The sequence below is a fragment of the Bombyx mandarina genome, chromosome 01 (assembly GCF_030267445.1).
Source record: "Bombyx mandarina strain Sakado chromosome 01, ASM3026744v2".
NCBI lineage: Eukaryota > Metazoa > Arthropoda > Insecta > Lepidoptera > Bombycidae > Bombyx > Bombyx mandarina.
Window position 1 is genome coordinate 3,621,593 of NC_143208.1, and position 27,102 is coordinate 3,648,694.

The window sequence follows — 27,102 nt, forward strand, 5'->3', positions numbered from 1 at the left end:
CTTATGGATCGACGTAAATGTTATTTTTCCTACAAGTAGATCCGAAATCATATACTTCAGAAGATACGATGACAATTTATAAAATTGATCCTTGTTCTATTTCTGTACATTTCATTTTACTTGTATAATATTGTGACACAAAATTTTTCATAATCATAAGTATAATCTAGAGATTTTTAGATACCGATCTACGCATTAAATAAAAATAGGTTTCCATTGAAGTCGACTAATATATTACTGTTATAAATAAATACATTTTAATTGAGTATTTTTGTTTTTAATAGTCTAAGTCTTTCGATACAGTGCTCTGAAGACTTCACTAAATTTAAATAATATAGAGTAATAGCTATGTTCGAATAAGACTATTTCATTCATATTTAAATCATTATATTATATTTAGATGTATATAACAATTGTATATATAAAATGCTAAACTCATAAAAAAACTGAGAGAACTATTTTAAAATTATATTTATTTTATTCTTATTAAAAAGTGGGATACCGACGTTGCTTTTGTCCAACTTTAAATGAATTTATTTGTGGTCGTTTTGTGAAGTTTCCAAGCTACATTATCACTTTTTCCCTCTGTGCCTTTATTAATATTTAAGGAAAATTATATATTCTTTTTTTTTATTGCTTACATGGGCGAACGAGCTCACAGCCCACCTGGTGTTAAGTGATTACTGGAGCCCATAGACATCTACAACGTAAATGCGCCGCCCACCTTCAATATAAGTTCGAAGGTCTCAAGTATTCAAACCGAAACGCATTACTGCTTCACGGCAGAAATAAGCAGGGTGGTGGTACTTACCCGCGCGGACTCTCAAGAGGTCCTACCACCAGTAAGACTCGAACGACTCACCGGATGTTCGATAGATACCGAAACATATAGGCAACACAATGTTATCCAATACAAGTGATGCTTCAACTTCAACAGCTATTTGCGTAGTTATTGGCGATAAGGCGTCTTGTGAGCAGACACCGGTGAGTACCACCATCCTGCCCATTTCTGCTGCAAAGCAGCCACGCCATTCCGGTCTGAGGAGTAGGACCGCCCAGTTGAACATTAAGTTTTTATCATTTTGCTTTAATGAAATAGAGTAAACGAGGATTGCTGAGTCTGCGGCCCTTATTATTGCTTAGATAGATAGGTTCGATTTTCTTTATGTTTTGTACCGTATGTTCTATGGAGAGTGCTCTGAGAAATGTTTCAAAATGTTCCCATCATCTCCTTCCTACATATGCACCTCCCACCAACTTCCCTCTACCATGTATCTAGAGCGTTGTGACATGTCTCTATTCAAAAGAGGTTTCCAGAGAGTTTTCAGTGATAGACAGCCAATTGGCTATGCCTCAGCACACATCCGTGAGAATAGAATGGTATAGTATGGTAATAGTATGGTAATAATATGGTAATTGTATGGTAATAGTATGGTATACATGGTAATAGTATGGTAGCATGGTAACAACTCAGCATCAGATTTGCCGTATGTTCGTTTGCCTACAGAGGCCAAAATAAAAGAGTAATTAACAATTTCCATTGAATTCTAATATACACGTATGATGCAAGACTAAAATGATGAATATGCAGGCTAAAATGTTGAATAAACGTTGTATGTTTGAGTAATGCAACGAACTAGGGTAAGCGGCGGTCGCTATGCAACTTCTGACATGCACAGCATTGTGTCCTACATTGAAACTTAGAGAATATAACAATTTGAAGCGAAATATTTACGTTATATTCACAGTTATTTACCCTGAGTCGCTTCGGCTTGTGTGTAGCGGTAATTTTGCGCTCAAATGTGTATTCCTGCAAAAACAAAGCCTCATAAGGTATTTTCGGGTTAAAGATATTCTTTATTCTCAAAAGAATTACATAAATTCACTTAAATGAGAACATTAAAATAGTTATAATTAATTCAGATCGTGCAGTACATGACAATAATTTATGGTAACAACATGCGGTGCTATGACAATTATTTAACAAAAACTATAAAGATTATTTTCTTAAAATGTATAAACAGGGTAGATTACCACAGAAGCGAGGTAAGTACAACGATCGCCTCGACCAGCCGCCGGCCGCTCGTTGGCTGGTAGATATTGGCGCCACAAGGAGCTAGCTATTTTCAAGAGCAGATCATTAACTAAAAATCGTACAGCTTTTGAACTAAATCCACGCAAAATATAGAGTAACCAGACAGAGCCACCAGTAACCGCGTCAAATCAAATCAGCTATGAGCTCATCTGCCTATCATAAATCATACAAAGAGTACAAAAATCTAATATTGTCTTAGCCTTTATAAAAGGCTATTCTAATCACTACAGCTGATAACATTTAAGCGCAATCTTCATGTTTCAAAGGTAATATAAATATTATGTATATACTGAGGTAAAAGGTAAATACTCGTAGTAAAAACAACGTAATTAACACGTATACAGTCAAAAGTCAATAACGCTGAAATAAATTTTCAATAAAATTAATGAACGAATGAAGAATGAAACAATATAGATAGATGGTAATATTTAGAATGAAACAATATAGATAGATGGTAATATAGGTAATACAATGAATGGTAATATAGGTAATACGTTAATTAATGTATGTCACACCTACGGTTTTTTCCGATAATGGAAAAAATACACCAATCTGCAATAGGAAGCCGCTGATGCTGTAACTTATAAATGCAAACGCGAAAATATAATTTAGATGACGATTTTAATTATTACAAAAAGAAAACATAAAATATATAGACTGATTTTAATCGAATCAACTGTAGTTAAATTTGTACTGCTCTAAGGCTCATGGAAATTACGCCAGTGCAAAGTTTAAAAGTTGTAGCAAGTGATGGTCAAAGGAAAAACTAAATCCTTATATATACAAAAACGAGCTACAGGTCGGCGTAGCGTCCTCCCCGCGCAGTATATTTACCCGCAGGCCCTCAGCCTCCTCACAGTTTACAGCGAAGAGTCGTCAGAAGCGGACGCATCCACGCAGCAACCCTGGCTCGCTACTCCGACTCCACCACGATGGTGGTGACCGAAGCGACAGGTACAAATCATTAAATATGACTGACGTCATAGCCACCTTTAAAATTCCCACGTAAATTATTAAAAGATATATTGGCCGGTTCAACGCGGCAGTAGTTCTCCTATCAACAAACGTGGTTCATCATTTATTTTATCACATTCAGAAAACATGATGGTAGAAATGTCTAGTCGCCAGAATTTGTATCCAGCCATTACTACATGTAAAAAATTACTACGGTTTTATTTTGTTAAAAAAAAAACACAATTGTTCTAAAATATTTTAACGGTTTCAGCGAATGAAGACGTCGACTCAGAGTCGAAGACATGTGGCAAGATCCTGGTGGTGCTATCATGGATGCTGGTGATCCTCACCATGCCGTTTTCACTCTTCATATGCTTCAAGGTAAGTTTATAATAAATTTCACACCCACCTCAATTTATACCACTGAACTCAATAAACTCATTCACCTTTTAAGCGAAAGTTCTGGAGTGCTGCTAATTTTTTTCTTATATTGTAACCGAGACGTCAGTTTGTTTATTTGACTACGATTACTACGAATAATTACATATGTACTTGCTGGCGCGGCAACGTCTCACAATTTACTGCGTATAATAAACAAATATTTGCACTTATTTGTCGTTGCCAATGTTATTGAAGCGCGATGGGGTTTGAATAACTAAGACAGATGTCATTTTTATGAGGTTACCAAAGTCTTTACACAACACAAATTATAATGGTACTTAGAGGTAGGGCGTTTTGTGAGCTTGCACGGGTGGGTACTATTACCCTGCCTAATTCTGCTGTGAAGCAGTAATGCGTTTCAGTTTTAATGTTAGACCAACCGTTTTACTATAAAACTGTGACTTAGAAATGATATCTCAAAGTGGGTGTCGGCATTTACATTGTTGATAGCTATGGGTTCGGCTTAAAGGTAGGGTGTTTTGGAAGCCAGATAGGTACTGTCATTCTGTCCATTTCAGCCGTGAAGCAGTAATGCGTTTCAGTTTGAACGATGGGGCAACCGTTTTACTATAAAGCTGTAACTTAGACACTTCTAAGTTACCGCCACCCACTTTGTGACATCACAATTGTGGATAACTATGGGTTCGGAAAACCATTGAATACGAGATGGGCCCCGAGCTAGTTCAAAGCAAAAAAAACAATTAGTGCAAATGACATTTCAACGTAAAAAATTACTTGCGTAGTAGTATTACCGTAAGTTTCTGCGTCCTGCCTGTTTCTATCGCGAAGCACTCGTGGGGGCTTGTTTGGAAAAGTGGGATAGCCGTTATACATTTCGTTGGACATTTCCACCTCACATCTGATGGGGGTGGCGTTATTCAGATTTTGATATCAAGAGATTGGTCGGAATAAAAAAAAGTGATAGCGATCGGTATACCGTCGCAATAAACAATATCTGATAGTTTTTAGCTAGAATATTTTACGTGAAAATAGTTTGTATGAATAATCATTAACGTAACGTGGGACGCCCCCTGGCTAGATGGTGCGATGACCTCCACACGGTGGCCGGCAAGAAGTGGATGAGGAGAGCCGCAGACCGGGCTCAGTGGTGTAGATTGGGAGAGGCCTATGTCCAGCAGTGGACGACTGTGGGCTGTTGATAATGATGATGATGATGAATAATCATTAGACAATTTTATATCTTACGGTGTCTTCTTAAACTTATATTCCTTCTCGTTTGAATGTTTAATCTTTACTGACAAAAATAAACACACAGTTACAAAGGGTGGATTTAAAGCTGAAAGCATTTTATTTCGGCCGTTGTTATCGGCAACCCTTACTTAAGGTACAAAAGTGAGGGAAATAAGTAAAAGTAAAATAAAATCGTAGCAAAGGAACAGAAATAAACTAATAATACAATATAGAACAGTTACATACTGAGATATGTTTTCTTTTCTCGATTCTTATCTCTGTTAAGCGCTTGTAAGGCGTTTTGTAAGCCCTATGAGTCGGTACCATTAACCTGTCCATTTTAGCTGGAGCCATTTTAGCATTGTAGCTGCTATTATATTTGAGACTTCGATGTCTCAAGATAGGTGGCGGCATTCACGTTGTGATGTCGTATCGGCTCCGGTAACCACTTTACACCAGATGGGTCGCAAGTGAGGCCATGAAAGTTTTTTTTTTTATTTCAAAGCCACACTCTCGTTCGAATTTTGACTGTGAATGAAATACAAAAAAAAAAACATTAAAAAGCAACACCCATTAAAACAACATCTCATTCTCAAATAAACGCGACCCGGAGGTGTGACACAGCCGACTTGCGAAGCTGATCTTCGCCTGGTAATAGACATTGGCTTTACGTTTACTTTCCTGAGAAAGAATTCTATATTAACATCGATCAGTAAGCACGCTGAGGAATCTCAGTAAAAGTTTCGGGAGCTATAATAAAATATTCGTCTTCAGAATAAATTAATTAAAATAATGTATTTTTCACAGCGTTATTTTTAAAGGAAACGGAAAATAAGATTATTTATTACGTTGAAGTAAAAATAAATGCTCAGTGAACTGCTATATGATGAAAAATAAATAAAAGATTTCACTTTTAAGATTGAGATTAAAAACAAAATGGAGGTTTAAATAGAATCCGGAATAGAGCTGTGCTTCTGGCCGATGTCCGTGACCATTAACAATCATTTGCCATTAGATAAACTGTAGACTCCTATGCTTATAACGCGTTTTTCAGTTTTACATTACGGACTACCGGTTAAAATTGCATTTTATTTTTGTTTGTAACAATATTTTTTGTTCCATATTTAAAAAAAGATTTAAAGAATTTGAATTAGAAAGTATATTTTTAAACACTTGGGTACGCTGGAGGATACAGCAGAGTAGATTGCTACTGGTGGCGGTTTCCAGGGCTTAGTGGTTAGAGCCTCAGAGTGAGAAACCTCCTAAATATATATACCGTGTGAAGAATGACCGCTTTCGGCATAAGCCCCTTGACCCCAGCCGAATAAGGTTGTTGTTCGAAAATTTTCGCTATCAAACCAAGCACTGCACAGACTATCGGGACAAGCATACTTGAATTAACTCTAACCTTCGGGACGGGTCTAAATACTTTAACAATTTACTCTGTTTCGTTTTCACGAATTTCTCGTCACTAGATCGTTGTTTTTATCACGACACCAGACGATATTATTGACGACAATAGTCCTTTACTTGTTAATAGATCGTTTCCAGTAGAGCGTAACGTGAGAGTTCTGAAGAACTGGATTGTAGTTTGTATTAATAATGAAGTACAGCAGAATCTACAAAACCATGTTTCAGAGAATATTGTTGAATGCTATGGCTGCGTTTATGCAGGTACTCGCCATTAGAAAATCCAGAAACAATATACTTATACTCTATTCTAATTACGAAGTCCCTTTTGACACTTCTTAGAACTTAACCCTTCACGTTTCGCATAATTTGAAATAATAATAATAATCATTTTTTGTTCATGTTCGTAAATCAGCATTTAAATAAGAAAAACCTTCATAGTCTAAAACTCTTTAGTTTTATAAAAAGAATTTTTCTTATATGTCAATCAATGAAGTTTGACATTCAGTAAAAAGAAAGTTCAGTTTGTTAAAAATAATAATTTCATTAAATTATGGGCTTTGAATGTTGTTTTATAATGAATGATATTGGGTACTGCAGAATAAATAAACAATGAAAGACTTAATTGCGTTTTCTGTTATGTGTATAATGAGAAAATAACTTTCTTTTTACTGAATGTCAAACTTCACTGAATGACATATTATAAGCAAAATTCTTTTTTTAAAACTAAAAAGTTTTAGACTATGTAGGTTTTTCTTTACAAATATACAATCAATCTAAATCATTATACAATTAATTCACACACACAATAACATAATAAAAACATCTGTCAAATGGGATTTCGTAATTGGAATAGAGTATTCGTATAATAGACACTCCTGGATGTAAAGTGGCATACTTGACAAACGTCGACCGTCTCATCTTTTAGTATATAACTAGTGATCCCTCGATAGTCGAAATTCGACTATAATCAATTGAAATTAATTATAAGTTTGTTCACTATATGATTCTATTATCAAAGACTATTATAATTCTGTAATCACAGATTTCGCCAAGACTACACTATAGACAAATATTAATAAATACAAACAATATTTAATCTATTCTCAATTTGACCAGAGACTTTAAACAATAAGAAAAGTTTGAAAATAAACAAATAAATTGTATGTGTGTGTCAAATAAGTGTGTGTAATGTTTTTTTATTGATTTAATGTGTTTTTAATGCATAATTTGAAAAAAATATTAGTATTCTGCACTCCTTCTCTATATTCTCTATAAGTGTGGGAAATTTTATAATCCTTCGTCCGCGCAATATTCGTAAAAATGGGTACAAAGTTTTTGCTTCACGTATTAATACATAGATTCCGGTATTTATTCGTGACAATAACTGCATGCAATTATTATTTCAAACAGTTCGAACATATATTTTTTGTTGTCGAAGTCAAACGAGCACCCGCCTCAGTTATTGGTTATCGCAGCGTTTGATGCCTGCAATTCCAGGGGCACATGTAGACCGCTACTCAACCTCAAGTACTCTTAAATTATTTATACTAAATATTGGTTTCTTTGAAGCAACGAGCAATTCTTTGGTGTACCCAGAAGTTTCTTTAAATTTTATTTTTTATGTGAAACTTATTTAGAGTCATTGTGATTTCAAACTCCATGAAACGAAAAAATAAGTCCATAGAGACACAAACACATAAATGTATAGGATTCGGCCGGTGAGAGAATGAGATAGAACACATTAGATTCTCGGTCTCCTCTTCGTAGCATCCCCATTATCGTCTACTAAACATTGTCCATATGTATGCTCCTGTGTAGTGGAATAGTCAGTATCACACTTGCACACACACATATTTCGTTTTTTTTTTTTGTTGTTGCTTAGATGGGTGGACGAGCTCACAGTCCACCTGGTGTTAAGTGGTTACTGGAGCCCATAGACATCTACGACGTAAATGCGCCACCCACCTTGAGATATCGGTCTCAGTATAGTTACAACGGCTGCCCCACCCTTCAAACCGAAACGCATTACTACTTCACGGCAGAAACAGGCGGGGTGGTGGTACCTAACCGCGCGAGTTTACTGTAAAAACTGGGATTTTAGAACTCATATCTCAAGGTAGGTCGTGGCATTTACGTTGTAGATGTCTATTGGATCCGGTAACCACTTAACACGGTATGAGCCGTAAGCTCGTCCACCTATCTTAACAATAAAAAATTTAAAAAATGCTTTAGTCAAAGTTAAAATATTTGTGTAATGAACGTGATTTTAAGCATATTAGATACAGGAGCGGCTCGTCACGTAAAATCGGAGAGAATTGATATGCCATTATCTTCTGAATCATTTAATAAAACTAGACAAAAAGCATATTGTATTTTAAGTTTAATTATTTCACCCAAAAACATAAAAAACAGCGTTAGTTCCATTAAACTCGACTTTCTATTTTATTTACTAACTACATTACAAAATGATTCTCTTAGTACAGTCGATTGAACATCGCCTGAAGCTGCGATTTAAACTGCAATATAATAATATATGTTGTCTCTATGTATAAAAAGATACAAAAACATTTGTAAATGATAAACCGAAGTAGCAATTAATTTCATTTTTATCTTTGTGATACTGGTAGGCGAAGTTATAAAATCATTATTCTATTGTGATCGGTCCTTGAGGCGTTTGCAAATTTTCATATTAATTCGATATGTTGAAGTCGCTAAAACTGACTCTAACAAATTATGTTACATAAAAAAGAAACATATAATACATACGTACAGAGCTAATATTAGCTTCTAGTATATTACGAGTAATTATATCTGCAAGGAGTGACTCACTATTGAGTAGAATTTAAAACGTGTACTGAAAATTCAGAAAAATAATCAATTGTAGCATCAACAACGACGTCATTACACTTTTGACGTGAAAACGTCTTATAATTCCATGGAGCCGGCTGCACGCACGAAAAAACATGACTCTTTCGGCGTTACCTCGCTCTGAGACGTTCCATTTAAGGCTTGAAGTGCAAGCGAGAGCGCGCAACGAGCGACAAAGAGGCACAATCGGCCTCCGCGTTCGGCAGCGTTCGACATCTGTCCCTCTCTTACTTGAGTGAGCGATGCATCCGCGAGGACAGCTGCTATATAATAATACATTTACATGTTTTCGTCAAGTATTGAGTTCAGTGAAAAGTGAATGTGGTGTCAATTGTCCATACAAAATATCTATCAAACAAATAAAATTGAATTTTCTTTTGAAAAATGAAACCATTCTATCAGTATTTTCATATGTACGTACGTTCAGTACGTTCAAATATCGTCAGTAAGCAACCGATTTTTTTGTCAAACAACAATTTCTTAACAATATATTTACTAATCATAATTTCAATAAAACGTGAAGATCTCCGAAGTACCTAAGTCAGGCCTAATTACGCCTCATTGGTGCTATAACGCGGGAACTCATACCTTATTTTTAAAACAAAGGTTGATTTAAAAATACCTATACCGGTCAGTTGGAAAATAATTCAACTGAAACAAAGGTCTCAGAAATTTTTTGAAGTGAAAACTTCTTTAGAATCGTTGTGATTTCAAACCGGATGCAACGGAAAAAACGACAGGTAAGAGACACAAATACAAAGAATGAGACAGAAATATACATACTATTTAATACAGCGCCATCTGTGAGATTTTTTAATTCTAACGTGTGTATGAAAGCTCTTGTAGTGAATTTTAATTTAGGATTATACGTGAAATTAAAATATCAATTCACAGAGGGCGCTACCTTACAATTATTTACTAATGACAAAATTTTACATATACTTAAGACGTTTAGGATAATTGTATTGCTCCTCCCCACGACCTCTCACAGCTGGAGTCCCGCAAGGCTCTGTCCTCTCACCCCTCCTATTTAGCTTATTCGTCAACGATATTCCCCGGTCGCCGCCGACCCATTTAGCTTTATTCGCCGACGACACGACTGTTTACTATTCTAGTAGAAATAAGTCCCTAATCGCGAAGAAGCTTCAGAGCGCAGCCCTAGCCCTAGGACAGTGGTTCCGAAAATGGCGCATAGACATCAACCCAGCGAAAAGTACTGCGGTGCTATTTCAGAGGGGAAGCTCTACACGGATTTCCTCCCGGATTAGGAGGAGGAATCTCACAACCCCGATTACTCTCTTTAGACAACCCATACCCTGGGCCAGGAAGGTCAAGTACCTGGGCGTTACCCTGGATGCATCGATGACATTCCGCCCGCATATAAAATCAGTCCGTGACCGTGCCGCGTTTATTCTCGGTAGACTCTACCCCATGATCTGTAAGCGGAGTAAAATGTCCCTTCGGAACAAGGTGACACTTTACAAAACTTGCATAAGGCCCGTCATGACTTACGCGAGTGTGGTGTTCGCTCACGCGGCCCGCACACACATAGACACCCTCCAATCCCTACAATCCCGCTTTTGCAGGTTAGCTGTCGGGGCTCCGTGGTTTGTGAGGAACGTTGACCTACACGACGACCTGGGCCTCGAATCAATTCGGAAATACATGAAGTCAGCGTCGGAACGATACTTCGATAAGGCTATGCGTCATGATAATCGCCTTATCGTTGCCGCCGCTGACTACTCCCCGAATCCTGATCATGCAGGAGCCAGTCACCTAGGCACGTCCTTACGGATCCATCAGATCCAATAACCTTTGCATTAGATGCCTTCAGCTCTAATACTAGGGGCAGGCTTAAGGGCACCCCGGTAACCGTACTCGTCGAACTCGACAAAGAGGTCGACGTGCAACCTAACCCATGCATCAGCCCGCTGAGTTTCTCGCCGGATCTTCTCAGCGGGTCGCGATTCCGATCCGGTAGTAGATTCATTCGCGAAACAATTGCTCTTGAGTTGTTAGGTCTCCTTCGGAGGCGCTCGGGCAGTTGTTAGCAAATCCCACCCCTCTTGGCTGAGCCTTTGCTCGCCCACCTGTCCTGGTGAAACTGGAAAGGCCTTCGGGCCACCAGTAAACTTTCAATCATATAAAAAAAAAAAAGATAATTGTATTTTAATTTTGGAAGGTTTCACTTCTACCACGTGTGAATTGCACACATTTTGTTTTTTTTTTTTTATTTCAGACAGAAAGCATCAATTACGAGACCTCAATTTCCATTTTTAATCAACGTGTTAATAGCTGGTATTACAATGACTCCCCAGTCCTCGGTACTCGACAGTCAAAACTGAGCATTTCAAATCAGTTCTAATTTATTTTTAACACACCGTCCGTATTTATTTTCAATAATTGAAATCTACAAGTGAAAACGTGGATGTCGAGAAACCAAGTAAAACATTTGCAATACTAGATGTGACCTTCTTACACCTCGTGTCTCCTTTTGTATCGTGAAGTTTATTGAAAATGTCCCTGACATCTTCTTATAAAGGAGATAAGTTGTATTCTATTACGTATGTCGATAAAATAGAATCAAGAAATAAAAATGAATATTTGTGTTCGCATATATTACCTACTCGTTCCGTTTGAAGCTTGGACAAAATTCAAAATTCATTGCGTTTAAACCTACATATAAACAGGTTTATTTTCTGCTCAATTATTGACGCTCCATCGGGGTTCTCTTGCTAGACCCTATAAATACCATATTGTGAATATTAATATAATAAATAAATAAATATTTACTAACAATCACGCCACGTTAACTGGTGGAACTTGGCCCGTGCTAAGTTCGTAAAGAACTTGTGTTACAGGTACCAGATAACGAAAATAAATGTAAGATTTTTATTATACACATACATACATATAATATACATCCATAACCCTGGAAAAGACATTTTATATTTATCATACAAATATCTTCCCTTGACGGGATTCGAACCTGCGACTCTCTTGTGTAGTGACCATGTCACTTACCACTACATTAGACGGCCGTTTTGTGAACATATTGTGAACATCTCCACTCAAACACGTAATATTTAAGTTTCAATGGCATTGATCAACACATTTCATACCGCAACGCATATTGACGCCTACACATTAAAAATACATAACTTACTAGATAAGATAGGGACAAAAGAACTAAACAATTACATAGATATATTCGATAATCGATTAAATATACAATTACACCATCCGAACGTTTTCTATCGCTTAGCATGTATAGTAACATTTTATTAACTTCAACGTGATTAAATCAGTGGTACATGCTGATAATTGAGTCAGACAGCAAATTAATTCCATTGCAAACAATTCTAATTGGTATCTACTGAACGCTATTGGTTCTCTTGGTGAAAAACAATAAACGCACTTGCTTTTTTTCCAATTGATCAAACAGAGTCTATCTTCGTTAATGTTGCAACATTCAATTGGAGAGGTGTATAAAGACGCTATGCTTAAAATAATTATATATCTATGTATATAAAATGAATTGCTGTTCGTTAGTCTCGCTAAAACTCGAGAACAGCTGGACCGATTTGGTTAATTTTGGTCTTGAATTATTCGTGGAAGTCCAGAGAAGGTTTAAAAGGTTTAGATAAATATGAAAATGCTCGGAATTAAATAAAAATAACAATTTTGTTTTTCATTTGATGTGTCCCCCGTCGGATGGATTCCTTTTGTTTGTTTTAAGTTTATTTTATACAAAACTTTAGGTCTTTTATTTATCGATTGAGGCACTACGAAGTCTGTCGGGTCAGCTAGTATTAAATAAAAAACACATTAAAACTCTTTAAATGCTATCTACCATTTTAGTTATAAACATGCTTTCAACGAAAATGTTTTAGATATACGAGTATACTATACTTCTTAGCAATAATGTCTTTATCTATATATTAATACGTGACGCAAAACTTTGTATCCCTTTTTACGAAAATTGCGCCGACGGAGGAGTATGAAATTTTTCACACTTATAGAGAATATAGAGAAGAAGTGCACAATGCAAATTTTTTTTTAAATAATGCATAAAAGATACATTAAATCAATAAAGAAAACCTTACACACACTACATACCATGTATTTGACGCACACACGCATGCATACTATTTATTGTAAAACTTTTGTTCTCGACGTCTGTTGTCAAATTGAGAATAGATTAAATATTGTTTGTCTTTGTTACTATTTTTATAGTGTAGTCTTGACGAAATTTGTGATTATAGAAGTATAAAATACAATCATAATAGTGTACAAACTTACAATTCCAATTAATTATAGTCGAATTTCGACTACTGCGGGACCTCTAGTATCGATTAAAACATTATTTTTACTAAGAATGCTACATAAAAACTGTTTACTAAGGTACGCGTTTCCTTAGAAATTACATATAAGTAGTAGCCTTATGATCTAATTCACAAACAGAATGGTAACTCAAAAACATGTCCAAAAAGTTCGTAGCCGTATTCGTACCGTTTCGTCTCCTAAAAGTAGCCTCTTTATTAAATTAGGAGTTTCGCGACAGTTTCACGACTACATAAGACGGACTTAGAGCTTACAAGCTACCACGACCTGTAAAAGTTTCCAGTGAAAATGAACTTTAATCCACTACGGAGTTTAATACTCAATGGCTTTTATACTGTTTAAATGAGAATCTCCGTAGCAAATAGTCTTTTTACTGTCGATGCCTACGTTGTGTAGCTCCTCGTAGACCCACCGTAGCTAATTTCTTCATTAGCAGTTAGTCCATTGAAGTTATATACTAGTGTTTTTTTTTTATTGCTTACATGTGTGGACGAGCTCACAGCCCACCTAGTGTTAAGTGGTTACTGGAGCCCATAGACAACGTAAATGCGCCACCCCTATGAGACATAAGTTCTAAGGTCTCAGGTATAGTTACAACGGCTGCCCCACCCTTCAAACCGAAACGCATTACTGCTTCACGGCAGAAATAGGCAGGGTGGTGGTATCTACCCGCGCGGACTCTCAAGAGGTCCTACCACCAGTTATTTCAGATTTTATTATTATTAAAAGAGCAACAAGCTTAAACACTAGAAAGTTATCAAAAATAAAATTACGCCTAAATGCTCTGGTTTTTCGGTTATTCGAAATTGTCGATGTTTCTGACTTTCAAAAAGAAAAAAAACGCTTGTCGCTTCTTAAGACTAGAGTGCCTGATTTGCTGCATAATTAAATACACTCCTTACATTTCTGATGTTTATAATTTTTTTTTATGTTATTTGGTAATGTATACCTTTGCTAACAATCGGCCCAGCTTTAAATAAAAATGACCGAAACATAATCGATTTTGAGGATGTTTCTTGTGCGTGTTCCAGTAAATTCAAAAATTCATATTCATTCATTCAATCCGATCCACTAAAAATATATATTTATTAATTTTTGTAGAAAAAAAAACGTTTGAATTTTGCGAATTTAGAACACCGTCCGTACCATCATTAGTATCGTCCCATCTGTATTTATGAGACTTAACATAATAATATGTTTTAAGACTGATCACTAATATGAATTCGATACCTTAGTAACCGTGTCCAAACACGGACCAATTTTTTTTTTTTTTCCTACCTAAGCTGATAGCCTTTAGAGGCTATTTCAGCGTAACCGTGGCTAGTAGGTGAGCTCGCGGGGCTCAAACCTGATGACGATGCTAACACAAACCCTAGCAAGAGCCGTGCTTCGCAGAATCTACCACCGAATCGGAAACGCGACCCACTGAGAAGATCAGGCGAGAAACTCAGTGCGCTGTGTCTGAGAGTTACACGGACCAAACAAATTCTAAGAAAACGTATAGGCACACCGATAACATGTAACTAGCTACATATATCAAGGATCTACCCAATAGCCCGCAATTAATTAAGCGATCGCATCTTATACCTGTCACACCTAATGGGAGTATAATACAGTATATTATCGTTTGCGGTTCACTTAGCTGGAACACGGCCGTGCTTTTTGTTAAGGAATTGGTTTATCGAAATATCTTGGTGTGAAGTTTTGAGATCACAAAAGGTTGAACTGCAACGGTAAGGTGTATTGTAAGCCAGGTAGGTACCATTTTTGCCCATTTCTACCGTGAAGCAGTAATGCGTTGCAAGGCGGGGCAGCCGTTGCAACTATACTGAGACCTTAGAACTCATATCTCAATGTAGGTGGCGGCGTTTACGTTGACTATGGGCTCCAGTAACCACTTAACACCAGGTGGGCTGTGAGCTCGTTCACACATCTAAGCAATAAAGCTAGTTTAAAATTTGGGACGGCCATTAAACACAAATCCAATTGCAACATCGATCTCAAGCTGCGTGATGGTGCTCGCGACGTAATCACTTAACATCCAAGCATAAATAATATTATTATATATTTCATTTCTTAATCTGTTTTCGATCATTGAAATTTTCTGTCGTTGTATTTTAAGATATAAGAACATGTTTTTTTTCCATCGGATTCATAGATTGGTTTTTCAAATATGAGAAGTTTTATTAAAGAGATCTCGTTTATAAATGATAAAAAAAATCACAATAAAACTGAAGATGGAAAAGGCAATAAAGCATCTATCTGGAAGCCATATCAAAGAATCTGTGTGGGTTGTATCTCATCAGCTTTTCTGAAAAATATTTTCATAGACATTCTTAAGATATTTTCGACATTAAGTTATTACTCGTATATATTTTAAGTCGGTTGGTCGGTAATCACTACACTGCTTAATTTTTGCCACTAAGCAATCATGCGTTCCGGCTTCAAAAGAGAAAAATCTTTTCTACTAAATCAATTGACTTGTGTTCCGCAACCGGTTAACTAGTGGGCATTGAACTCATCTTCCCTTCGATAATTAACAAAAACATATGCTCAGATTTTTTTATTTAAACTGATTACACTATTAAAACATCATAAATACAACCTTCTGAACTTGCTAATCGAAATAGCTTAAATAGCGGTAATTGGTTTGCCTTTTTCATTATCGCCAACAGGTCAGCAGTCAATGTCAATACGATTACGAAGATTTACATATTATTGATTTTTTTAATGGTGATATCATAACAGCGCGATGTTAAAGCATGTGCGTCATTGAACATACCGGACTAGTAACAAGGTAATCCTGAGGGAATAATTGAGTACTTTACAAGGTCTTACGGTGGTTAACATACAACTGTAACAGTGCTCTTCGATATTAGGGCGACAAGGGCGAGATAGAATATATTCCGGTTTTTTTTTACCTATACTAATATTATAGGGGTAGAGGTCCCAAACGATGATCGGACCAAATAGCGGAGGAACTGGGGATGCCTATCAGCGACGCACTCCACCGGGCTGCAGGGCGGGATCGATGGAGACAGTTGGTTGACGAAATCGGACGGGGTCACGATCCTCAGCAGTGAGGAACCGATCGAAGAGAGAGAGATACTGATAGCCCTTGAGAGGCTATTTCAGCTTTGCCTTGACGTGTTGGTGAGCTCATGGGGCTCAAACCGGAAGTGTTGCTAACACTGGCCCTAGCAAAAGCAGTGCTTCACAGAATCTACCACCGGATCGGAAACGCGACCCACTGTGAAGATCCGGGGAGAAACTCAGTGGGCTGTGTCTATGGGTTAATTTACTCGTCGAACCCTTCGTCGCAAGCGGCGGGCTTGGCGAGGACGTTGACTGATGCTTGAGGTACCTAAAAGCACCGTTAATAGATCGGGAGGATCCGTAATGACGTATATACCCAGAGAGATCACAACAAAAAAATGTGGTACGATTGTTAAAACTGATTTTCATATTTCTGTATAACGCAGTTTTTTTTACAAACGACCTTTTCTGTTACTCAGCCACAGATTTTAATGTAAGTCTATTCTATTATATATATTATTTTGCTATACCTATATTATACATTTTTTTTGTCTAAGGGGCTATTCCAGCTACTCGCGAACGGGTAGGTGTGCTCACGGGCTTGACCTAAAACAAAAACGAACACAAGCAGCTGAGCAGTAGGTACTTCACCGAATCTACCATCGGACCTTAATCGCGACCCACTGAAAAGATCCGACTAGAAACTCAGTGTAGCACGTAATAATGACAATCAACCTTATTTATAGATTAAATAGATAATATTATTATAGATTTTATAGATTCAATTAAACTGGACGGTAACTATTGGCATCCTGCTCAGACCTGCCGCGACGCATTTAGGTGTTCCAGTTTGAAGGGTGGGATAGTTCTTATCGAATATAATTGGGATATCAACCGAAATCAATGTTCCGAAAACTGTTTACAGATTTTTATTCTATTAAAATTCATATCCATTCACTCCAACTGCTATGATATTTCTCTGTAAGATTACATCGCCTAAAGTAATATTTTGATCTAAATCGATGATTTTTTTATTGTATATAAATAAAAAATTATAATAATAATAGTAAATATATACTAAAGGATGGGACGGTCGACATTTGTCGGGCATGCCACCGTCCGGGAGAGTCTATTAGACATATTGTTTCTGGCTGTTCTCGGTTTGCTAACAGCGAGTACTTGCATAGACATAACCAAGTGGCTAGGATTATCCATCAACAACTTGCTCTGAAATATGGTTTTCTTGATTCTGCTGTACCTTATTTACCAATATCAACCTCAACCAGTTCTTGATAATGGTCATGTTACGCTCTACTGGGACCGATCTATTATCACGGATCGGTATATTGTTGCCAATAAACCTGATATTGTGATAATAGATCGATCTGCGCGTCGAGCAGTGTTGGTTGATGTCACCATTCCTCATGACGAGAACCTCGTGAAGGCAGAAAAGGACAAATTAATAAAATATTTAGACCTGGCCCACGAGACTACCGCCATGTGGCATGTTTATTCAACCATCATTGTTCCAATAGTTGTATCGGTACACGGCTTGATAGCGAAAAGTTTCGATCAACATCTTAAGAAACTTTCGTTATCCAGCTGGGTTAAGGGCCTAATACAGAAAGCAGTTATCCTCGATACTGCACGCATTGTGAGGAGGTTTCTCACTCTGGAGTCCTAACCACTGGTGGCTTGTGTCGTAGACACCGCCACCAGCGGTAATCTATTTTATATAGTGTTTTTTAAAAATTGTATTTTTAATATCTTTTTTAAAAAATATTATGTAATTAATAAGATTTTAAATAAATATAAATAAATAATAATAGTAAATAATAATACAAAGTAATTTTATGAAATCATAACAATAATAAAAATAACCTTAGCTTCTGTTTCGTATTATCACCGTCCATGATATAAAATTAATTTAAGAAATGAAATCGTTTTGATCTCGGATCAGCTTGTAATTTTCTGGCATTATAGATCACGAGATACTAGGAAATTAAACAAATCTTCAGTGAAAATATAAATAAGAATTCTAGTGACTTTATCTGCAAAAAAAAGCGTAGGAAAGAAAACATTGGTTTTCATAATAAATTGAGTTGTTAGGGATATAAAAGGGATCTTCATAGTCGAGCCAGTGGTTTGTTTGTGCTAGACTTCATTATGCAAACGCAAATAAATTATTTTCTCTTACCCGACTCTAAAGAAGTTCTGTAATACAATTTAAATGTAAAACTCCGATTAGTGGACGTAAATAGTTTGTAGACGATACAAGGCGCATATAAAGGATAGTTTTGAAATTGATCGAGGAATGCGGAATATTATGTTCTAATTATTAATCTGAAATCTTATATATATAAAAGAAAGTCGTGTTAGTTACACTACTTATAACTCAAGAACGGCTGAACTGATTTGGCTGAAAATTGGTGAGGAGGTAGCTTAGAACCAGGAGAAGGACATAGGATACTTTTTTTATCACGTTCCCATTGGGACGTGTCATAAAACATGGTATAACAAAACGCAACTGACAGCTACACGTAATATATTCTATGGTTAATAATAGTTGAATTTTGAAGTTGACGTGTTTAAAACAAACTGTGTGGCGGAACAAAGTTCGCCAGGTCAGCTAGTAACAAATAAAATCAAGAGCAGTTAGGTTCCTGATGCACCGTACAGACACATGGATCGATAATGATGATGAATTATCTACTTATTTACAGAATTAATGCTCTAAAGAATGAAGGACAAATTGGACATTCCTTAATTTTTACCAGTAAATATATAATCTACATATTTAACAAGGTTTTCATCAGAATTCCATCCCTTAATACCGCGAAGTAATTACATATCTCTTTCGATTTGAAGATTGTGGCAGCCTTTGTGAAATAAAAATGAGACTTTAACGTCATATCTCAAGATAGCCGACGGCCATGATGTTTTTTTTTTTTTTTGTTATAACTTAGATGGGTAGACGTGTGAGCTACAGCCCACCCGGTGTTAAGTGGGTACTGGAGCCCATAGACATCTAGAACGTAAATGCGCCACCCACCTTGAGATATGAGTTCTAAGGTCTCAGTATAGTTACAACAGCTGCCCTGCCCTTCAAATCGAAACGCATTACTGCTTCACGACAGAAATAGGCAGGGTGGTACCTAACCGCGCGGACTCACAAGAGGTCCTACCACCACTAAAACCAATTACCCAATAACCCCTTAATACCAACTGTACAAGAGAGATAATAAAATAATTAAAGTTAAAGAATTATTACGAATATTTCGCAACGCGCTTTAAAGACAAATGCTCAATATTTCTCCAATTTAGATCAGGTGATTCAATTAGAGAAACATCTTTAGCTCAGGAATAGCTTTATTTTGTTTAAATTATTTTTATTGCCAACAGGTGGTGCAAGAATATGAAAGAGCTGTAATTTTTCGCTTGGGGCGTTTACTGTCTGGAGGTGCCAAGGGACCCGGTTAGTATTTCTCCATTAAATAAACCAAGAAAGCGCGCTTATCTTCAATAGTGCTAATATTTTTGATTGACTTTTACTTTGTTTCATCACGGATCACCGATGTTTTCTTAGTTATCGCTCACCTTTTTTGTAAAGTTCTAACATAATTCAACCAAAAATCTCAAAAGCCATAGTCTCAAAGAGATTCTGTTGAACAAACACAAGCGTCGTTATATTTATTCTTTTTAAGGAATAAAATTGACAGTCCATTTTTAGAACCACCAAATTACAGCTCGACAGCTATCTAAAATTCTATAAAATATAAGTTAATCCTTATTTCTAGCAGAGTTTTTTTTTTCATAATATTCATTAAATGGGAAAATTAATATTACAAAGGACAACAAAAAATAATGATTTGGGTATGCCGAAAAATATTTTACGCATCAAACCATGAGTAAATTTAACAACGTAACAACGAAATCAAAAGAAGTACATAAATTAATTGAAGGAAATTATATAATACCCAAAGTCTGAAATGAAAACTGTATTTTGATTTTCTGATGATGATTGGACAACAATAGTCTGTACCGTGACTATTTATTTACTTCCGAATAACTACGTACTAACAATTGATTACACTGACACTTTTATTTGGTATTAGACCCGAATGTGTCGGAAAATTTTGTGGCGGTGATTGATCGTATCAATTACCTTTATGAAGGTGAGACCATCAACAACAACACGTAGGGTGCACCGACCTCTTCGTCAACAAAATAATGATCTGATAGTACTGGTAAAAGATTTTTTTTTCTAAAAAAGGTAAATCGAGTGAAAAATAAGCTCATCGAAATGGTAATCTAGTCTTGCAAAGCCACCTTCTTCGAAACAAAGTCTCTCTTAATCTTTATTGACTCGAAATTGTAAAACACAGACTACTGTTGTTCTTTATGCGTAATTATTTGTAGCTAACCTTTTTCAATCCGATATTTACGTGTTAATAACATAATATATTCTTCTTTCAAAAACACCCGTATCTCTGTTTTTTTTAAATTTCACGTCTCATCCCTCAATACTTCGAACTCAATAAATTAATTGGTTTTAATTTCAGTATTTAAATGAGAATGAAGGAAAGTTATGGCAGGGAAGGTAGCAGTTGTCGTTTAGTACGGTAGGGCCCCTTAAAATTTCCTTGGGCCCGCGGTTCGCAGTGTAGTCCTACAAACCCCGCGCCCCCCTTAGATGCGGGGATCTCGTAGGAGGTTTGTCCCCACCCAGGAAAAAAAAATACGTAAAGATAAACATCACATTAATGGTGGTGGTTTTGTTCTGAAATTTCTCTCGGCTGTCGACTCTTGAACAATACTATAAGCTTCACTTCAACATCAGAGACTTCAAATACAATTTTATTTACTTGTATAGATAAGAATTACTTTTTTTCTTAACATGTACAGGAATATTCTTCATCCTGCCCTGCATTGACACTTACGCCCGAGTCGACCTACGCACACGTACCTATGATGTTCCACCGCAAGAAGTAAGTACCTTTCCTATACAGATTTTTAATAATAGACAAACACCTTAAATACGTATTAATTTTTTTTTGTGTGTGAACTACTTCAGTCTTTAATAAAACTCCACAATTTAATTATTAATACTAATAGATTATTTAATTGTAAACGAATATCGGTCAATTAACAATTCATCAATTTGTTACCTTAATAAATTGTCTATTGCCTTAATATCAATTTCGACAATACGGAACAACTTCAAACGGAGTATACACCCCTTTCACTTTATGGATTCCCCTCGGCATGCTTATTACTTTACAACGTCCGTATAACTATTTCTAATACAATGACAGAAAAGGGTCATTCGGGTCAGTTATCGATTTGATGGCTAAGCGATGGGCTCATGAAGTTTTAACTCGCATGAAAAATGTATCGATAGCTTCACCCACTAAGCCTGGAGGCATATTGTGCCGCGTTGTTTTACTGTTAAGTTTATACAAGTAAGCCATGGATAAAAAAATATTTACAGTTTTGTTGTGTTGGATACTTATAAGTAAACTAGCGACCCGCCCTCGCTTCGCTTCGGAAACTGTAATTTATTATTGATTTCTCCACTATTTAATGAATGTTATTATACACATAAACCTTCCTCTTCAATCACTATCTATAAAAAAAACCGCATCAAAATTCGTTGCGTAGTTTTAAAGATTTAAGGATACATAGGGATATAGAGACAGAGAAAGCTACTTTGTTTTATACTATGTAGTGATGAGTAAGCAACTGTAGCCTGTCCTAAATGTTCCAAACTCGTATTGAGGATTCAAGCGCTAGGCCTATCTGGCTAACAAATTTTATTCTAAATGAATTGGTCCCTACGAAGTATTCATGAACGGCTTCCATGATGAGGGAACAACTGACGCTCGTCTATTGATTTTGATACTTTATTGCCTATTTCGACTAGAGGAATTATTTGTAGTCCATGAACTTTTCCAGATTCACCAGGGTGAACTGCTGAACTCGAGCGCACAGCCCGGGTATATTTTTTATCAGCCCACCTGGTGTTAAATGGTTATCGGAGCCCATACCCCTACGACGTAAATGCCGCCACCCACCTTGAGTCATAAGTTCTAAGGTTTTTTTTTACAGTACAACGGCTGCCCCACCCTTCCAACTGAAAAGCATTACTGCTTCACTGCAGAAATAGGCAGAATCGTGGGAACTACTCACAAGACGTCCTACCACCAGAAATTAAGCAAATTATAATTTTGCGGGTCTTGATTTTTATTAGGTACACGATGTTATTCCCTCACCGTGGAAGTCAATCGTGAACAATTGTTAAATAAGTATTTCATTAGAAAAATTAGTAGGTACCTGCCTGCGGGATTCGAACACCGGTGCATCGCTTGATACGAATGCACCGGGTATCATCCTTTAGACTACGACGATTGAAAAACTGCCCAGGGCCACCGATAGTGGTTTTAAGAATAGAAAAGCCCCACAATACTATTAAGGTCTCGATTTCATATTACAAGGTGGCTGGCGGAATTCAAATGGCTAAAGCTGGCCTACTGGTGTCTTTTCAAATGGTCGAAAAACATCTGTGCTAAACATTACTGTAAACACCAGGTGCTGACCAAAGATTCTGTTACTGTTTCCGTGGACGCCGTCGTATACTACCGCGTCCACAACGCGACTATCTCTATCGCCAACGTGGAGAACGCTCACCACTCCACCAGGCTCTTGGCTCAGACAACCTTGAGGAATACAATGGGCACTCGACCTCTGCACGAGATCTTGAGTGAGCGCGAAACGATCTCTGGCAACATGCAGCTGTCACTGGATGAGGCCACCGAGGCTTGGGGGATCAAAGTGGAGCGTGTTGAGATGTAAGTATTATTAAATATTCAGGTAAGATATTTGTTTCATTTAGTTATTTTCATCATCGTCATCATCATCAACAGTCCACAGTCGTCCACTGCTGGACATAGGCCTCTCCCAATCCATTTTTAGCATCGTTATTTTTTAGCATTAATCCATCGTTATTTTTAGCCTTGGGTTATCTCTCTGTTGTGTAAAGTATGTTCCATTGAAGGAACTCAGATGACCCGCTGATATGATCCCATAATCTACTTTTTACCATCGCACAAGCCACTGGAATAAAATCTATTATCCCTATTACCCGGGATCAGAGCGGTCGTATATTTGAATGGTAAGACGGCACTCCGAATCAGTGATAGTTATGACAACTTAAAAAACACTATGAAGGTCTCGGTAGAAGAAATAAAATTCTAATAGACTGTGATAGTGTCATCGTTAGCGAATTACTTTAAATCGTTAGTGGTTTTATAACTCTTTCGGAATTAAGATCTTCTTCATATAAACATCATTACAAAATTTTGTTACAAGACATTAACACGATACTTAAGGAAGCTGAACATAGAACAATAGTATTGTATCTATAAAGAATGTCCTGAAGCTAATATAAAATATAAGCCTTTGAATGTATGAGTACCTACATGAGCTATCCTGACCAATCTTTACGTCACTTCGCTTTCTAATCTCAATAACAGTATAGTTATGGTCTAATCAACTAAGAAATTTAGATAAGAATTTTGTATAATATTGCCGTTTATATCATCATTACGAGAGTTTATGTCACCAAGAAACATCGGTTTAATTATCGCGGACACAACGAATGCTCTAATTACATTTTTAACAAAATAAAAAAAATGGAAATAAACTGTGGCAACTTAATCCGGATTCATCAAAATATCAGAGAAGGATATTTCGTTGAAAATTTATTTTCAAGCATTTCATTTCGTTGACTAACGGAGTGAAAAACGCAATGTTCAATATTGAAATTTAACGCTCTCGCTGAGAATTTCGCAAGCAATCTCAAGAAAATGTTCATATAAATTGTGACATATCAAATCATTTCCTCGTAATCTCCGTAGATACCTACCAGTTGAAAATATGACATTTAAAAAAAACTGACATTTGTTCTATAACAAGGAAAAAATAATCGCTTCGGTACCTAACCAAGCAGTACTTCTGAAATCAGTGACATGTAGAACTAATGAGATCGATTTCAATACCGTAAACCACCTTGAAACGCAAGTAGAACGCAAGCACTCAACAAAAGCCTTCAAATCGATCCAAGTATAAATTCATCTACAGAATAAGGAAAAAGAAAATATGAGGAAAGTAAAACTGAGGAAAACATTACATGAAAACCAATACAAATCGTTTTAAGATTTTAATACCTTCTAAACCCGCATCGAAGACAGCAAACCAGCCGATGCATTTGTCAGCGCCAGCTGTTTTTAATTACGTTAGATTGCGTGCTGCTTACAATGCAGTAGTTGACAGATCTATAAAGATTTTTTTATGAAAATGCGTCCTGAATCATCAGCTTGCCTATCGTCGTTTTAAAACTAAAGTTATGGGAAGGTTTATTGGACTCACACACAAAAACGAAGATAGGTGAACGCCCCTATGAGTATCAGCTTAGTTTGAAATTACAAAGTCAATCGCGGGCCTGTAAATAGCATTTTATTTACCGCTTTTGATGTTTAACTTTGAGTCCAGTGCCACCAAATCTTTGTTCGTGAACACAATCCTACACCCGTTATGAACTATAAAAATAGCCATTTTTTTCTGTACCAGACACAAAATGGCAGATGTCATGTTTCAGTTACGTCTATTTGTCATGGATCATGTCAATTAAGTGGTAACTAAATTCCATAGACCTATAGGTTTCATACTTCAGTGCTAAATTGGTAGTCTGCTTTATCAAACGAAATTGATTTACAAAAATATAGTTGTAATTATATAGGTTAGGTTATAATGTTTCAATTTGATTTGGCTTAAAGTTTTGTAGCCTGTCGTTTATTAGGCAACTTCGTCTCCTTCTTGTGAGTGATGAAGTCTCGATAAGTAAGAAAATCGTATGTCGTCCAAATCTGTCCAGATTATTCGACTAAGGCGATTATGATAGGCTTCAAATGTGGAAGATACCATTTATCATTTATAATACGTATTGATCAACAACTTCCCCAATGAGACAATAGATCATATCAAAATCAATCCCGCATTTGCGGGTACTTGCCTATTTCTTTCGTAAAATAAAGTGCATTAGTTTGAAGAGCTTAGCTTCGGATTTCAAGGCGATTTGCGGCGTGAATATTATGTATCTATTGGTTCTAGCAACTTAACTTATTAACTGGTACTTTTGGGCATCTCCTTCGATTCAATTTAAAATTAAAGATTCAATGGAAATTGACTGAAACTTAAATTCAATTGAAAGTCAATTTCAAGAACTTAATTGAAGACTTTCAAAAAGTTAGAAACGAAAACAAGAACCTTTTGGAAATACAAATCACAAGCTTACAACAATAAAGTCAAAGCTACTAATTTAATTACGTAACACGTCATTGAAAATTCACGACACAAGACCTGTATTTGTCAAACATAGTAAGTACAAAATTAATCGATGTGTTCCGTAATCGCTACAATTATAATTTATTATTTATATGTAACTGCTTATTCTCGGTACTCTTCGAAAGTTTGAAATTTAATTTTTATTTCGTTTTGTTAGTCAGTTTTAATGGGGCTGGTTATATTTTACCAGAGCTCACATAAGTTGAATGAGCATTAGCCACTTTGAACCATGATGAACATACGTCTAAATTAATACTATTCATATTTAAATTTATCATAACTAACGTTTTAAAAGATTACGTATACGTAGATATGAGGCCGTCAGCATAAAAGTGGCCTATCCTATTTTTTTTCATATTCGTGGTTCTACTATATTACAATTTATTTAAAAAGTTCCGCGCGAGTGGTCACTGCGGACGCGCGTGCCTCGCTCTGTTCGACCCGTAATCGTGTTTTTTATTTTATTCGCGCGGCAAGTACATAATAACGTTATCGCTGTGAATTAACATAACTAGGGTAACTCCTGGTAACAGGAGACCCTTTAAATAATGTATCCAGCATCAACGTCACAAAATCCACCAATGTCACAACCACCCACAAAGTTACAATCAGCACCCAACGCATCAAGCTATGCCAATGTAACATCATCAACATGTTTCCCCAAGAAAGACCAAGCTATCATATTGGACTCCATTGATGGAATAACACTCAGGGAGTACCTTATTGCCTTATCCTCTATAACACCTACGGCATCTATACGGTTTATATCTCGCATCTCGAATGCACGTATATGTATTTATATGGACTCCAAAAAAACAGCAGATAATTTGATAGAAGAAAAGAAAAATATAACCATAAAAAATAATATTGTACAAATTAAACCCCTGATCACAAGAAATAAAAGAATTGTTTTGTCAAACGTGTGTCCCGTCATACCAAATTATGTCATAGAAGAAAAATTTCAAGAAATTAATATAAAAATGATGTCACCGTTAACATTCATGAAAATAGGTGTGACTGATCCAGGATTTTCTCATATATTAAGTTTCAGAAGACAACTGTATATTAGCCCAGATGATGAAAAACGCCTCCCAGAATCATTTCAAATAACATTTGAAGGGACCAATTACTGGATTTATACATCTACTGATGCTCTAAAATGTTTTAACTGCAATACACTCGGCCATCTAGCCAAAAATTGCCCTCAAACTATAATAAATATTCAAGACTACCCCCAAGCAACGGACACACAAAAAGCTAAAGAAATAAATGAAACATTTAATACAAACGATGATCTTATACTCGCTCGACCCCATACTGACTCTGTTTGCCCCGCATCGACGACACACGATTTCCTA

General features: G+C 36.4%; 1 protein-coding gene across 2 annotated transcripts in view; it reads left to right on the forward strand.

The window, feature by feature from the left end:
• The first annotated feature begins 2,914 nt into the window (after positions 1–2,914).
• Positions 2,915–27,102, forward strand: part of LOC114245905 (band 7 protein AGAP004871) — a 43,801-nt gene continuing 19,613 nt past the window's right edge. Inside the window, exons 1-5 of one of the 2 annotated variants that reach the window (XM_028178225.2) lie at positions 2,915–3,049; positions 3,321–3,430; positions 19,745–19,817; positions 21,248–21,330; positions 22,931–23,190. In XM_028178225.2, coding sequence (XP_028034026.2) covers positions 3,028–3,049; positions 3,321–3,430; positions 19,745–19,817; positions 21,248–21,330; positions 22,931–23,190 — 548 coding nt within the window. In that variant the 5' untranslated portion in view covers positions 2,915–3,027. Of the gene's footprint in view, positions 3,050–3,115; positions 3,249–3,320; positions 3,431–19,744; positions 19,818–21,247; positions 21,331–22,930; positions 23,191–27,102 lie in introns of those variants that run through there. The other variant, XM_028178217.2, reaches the window with a different exon arrangement.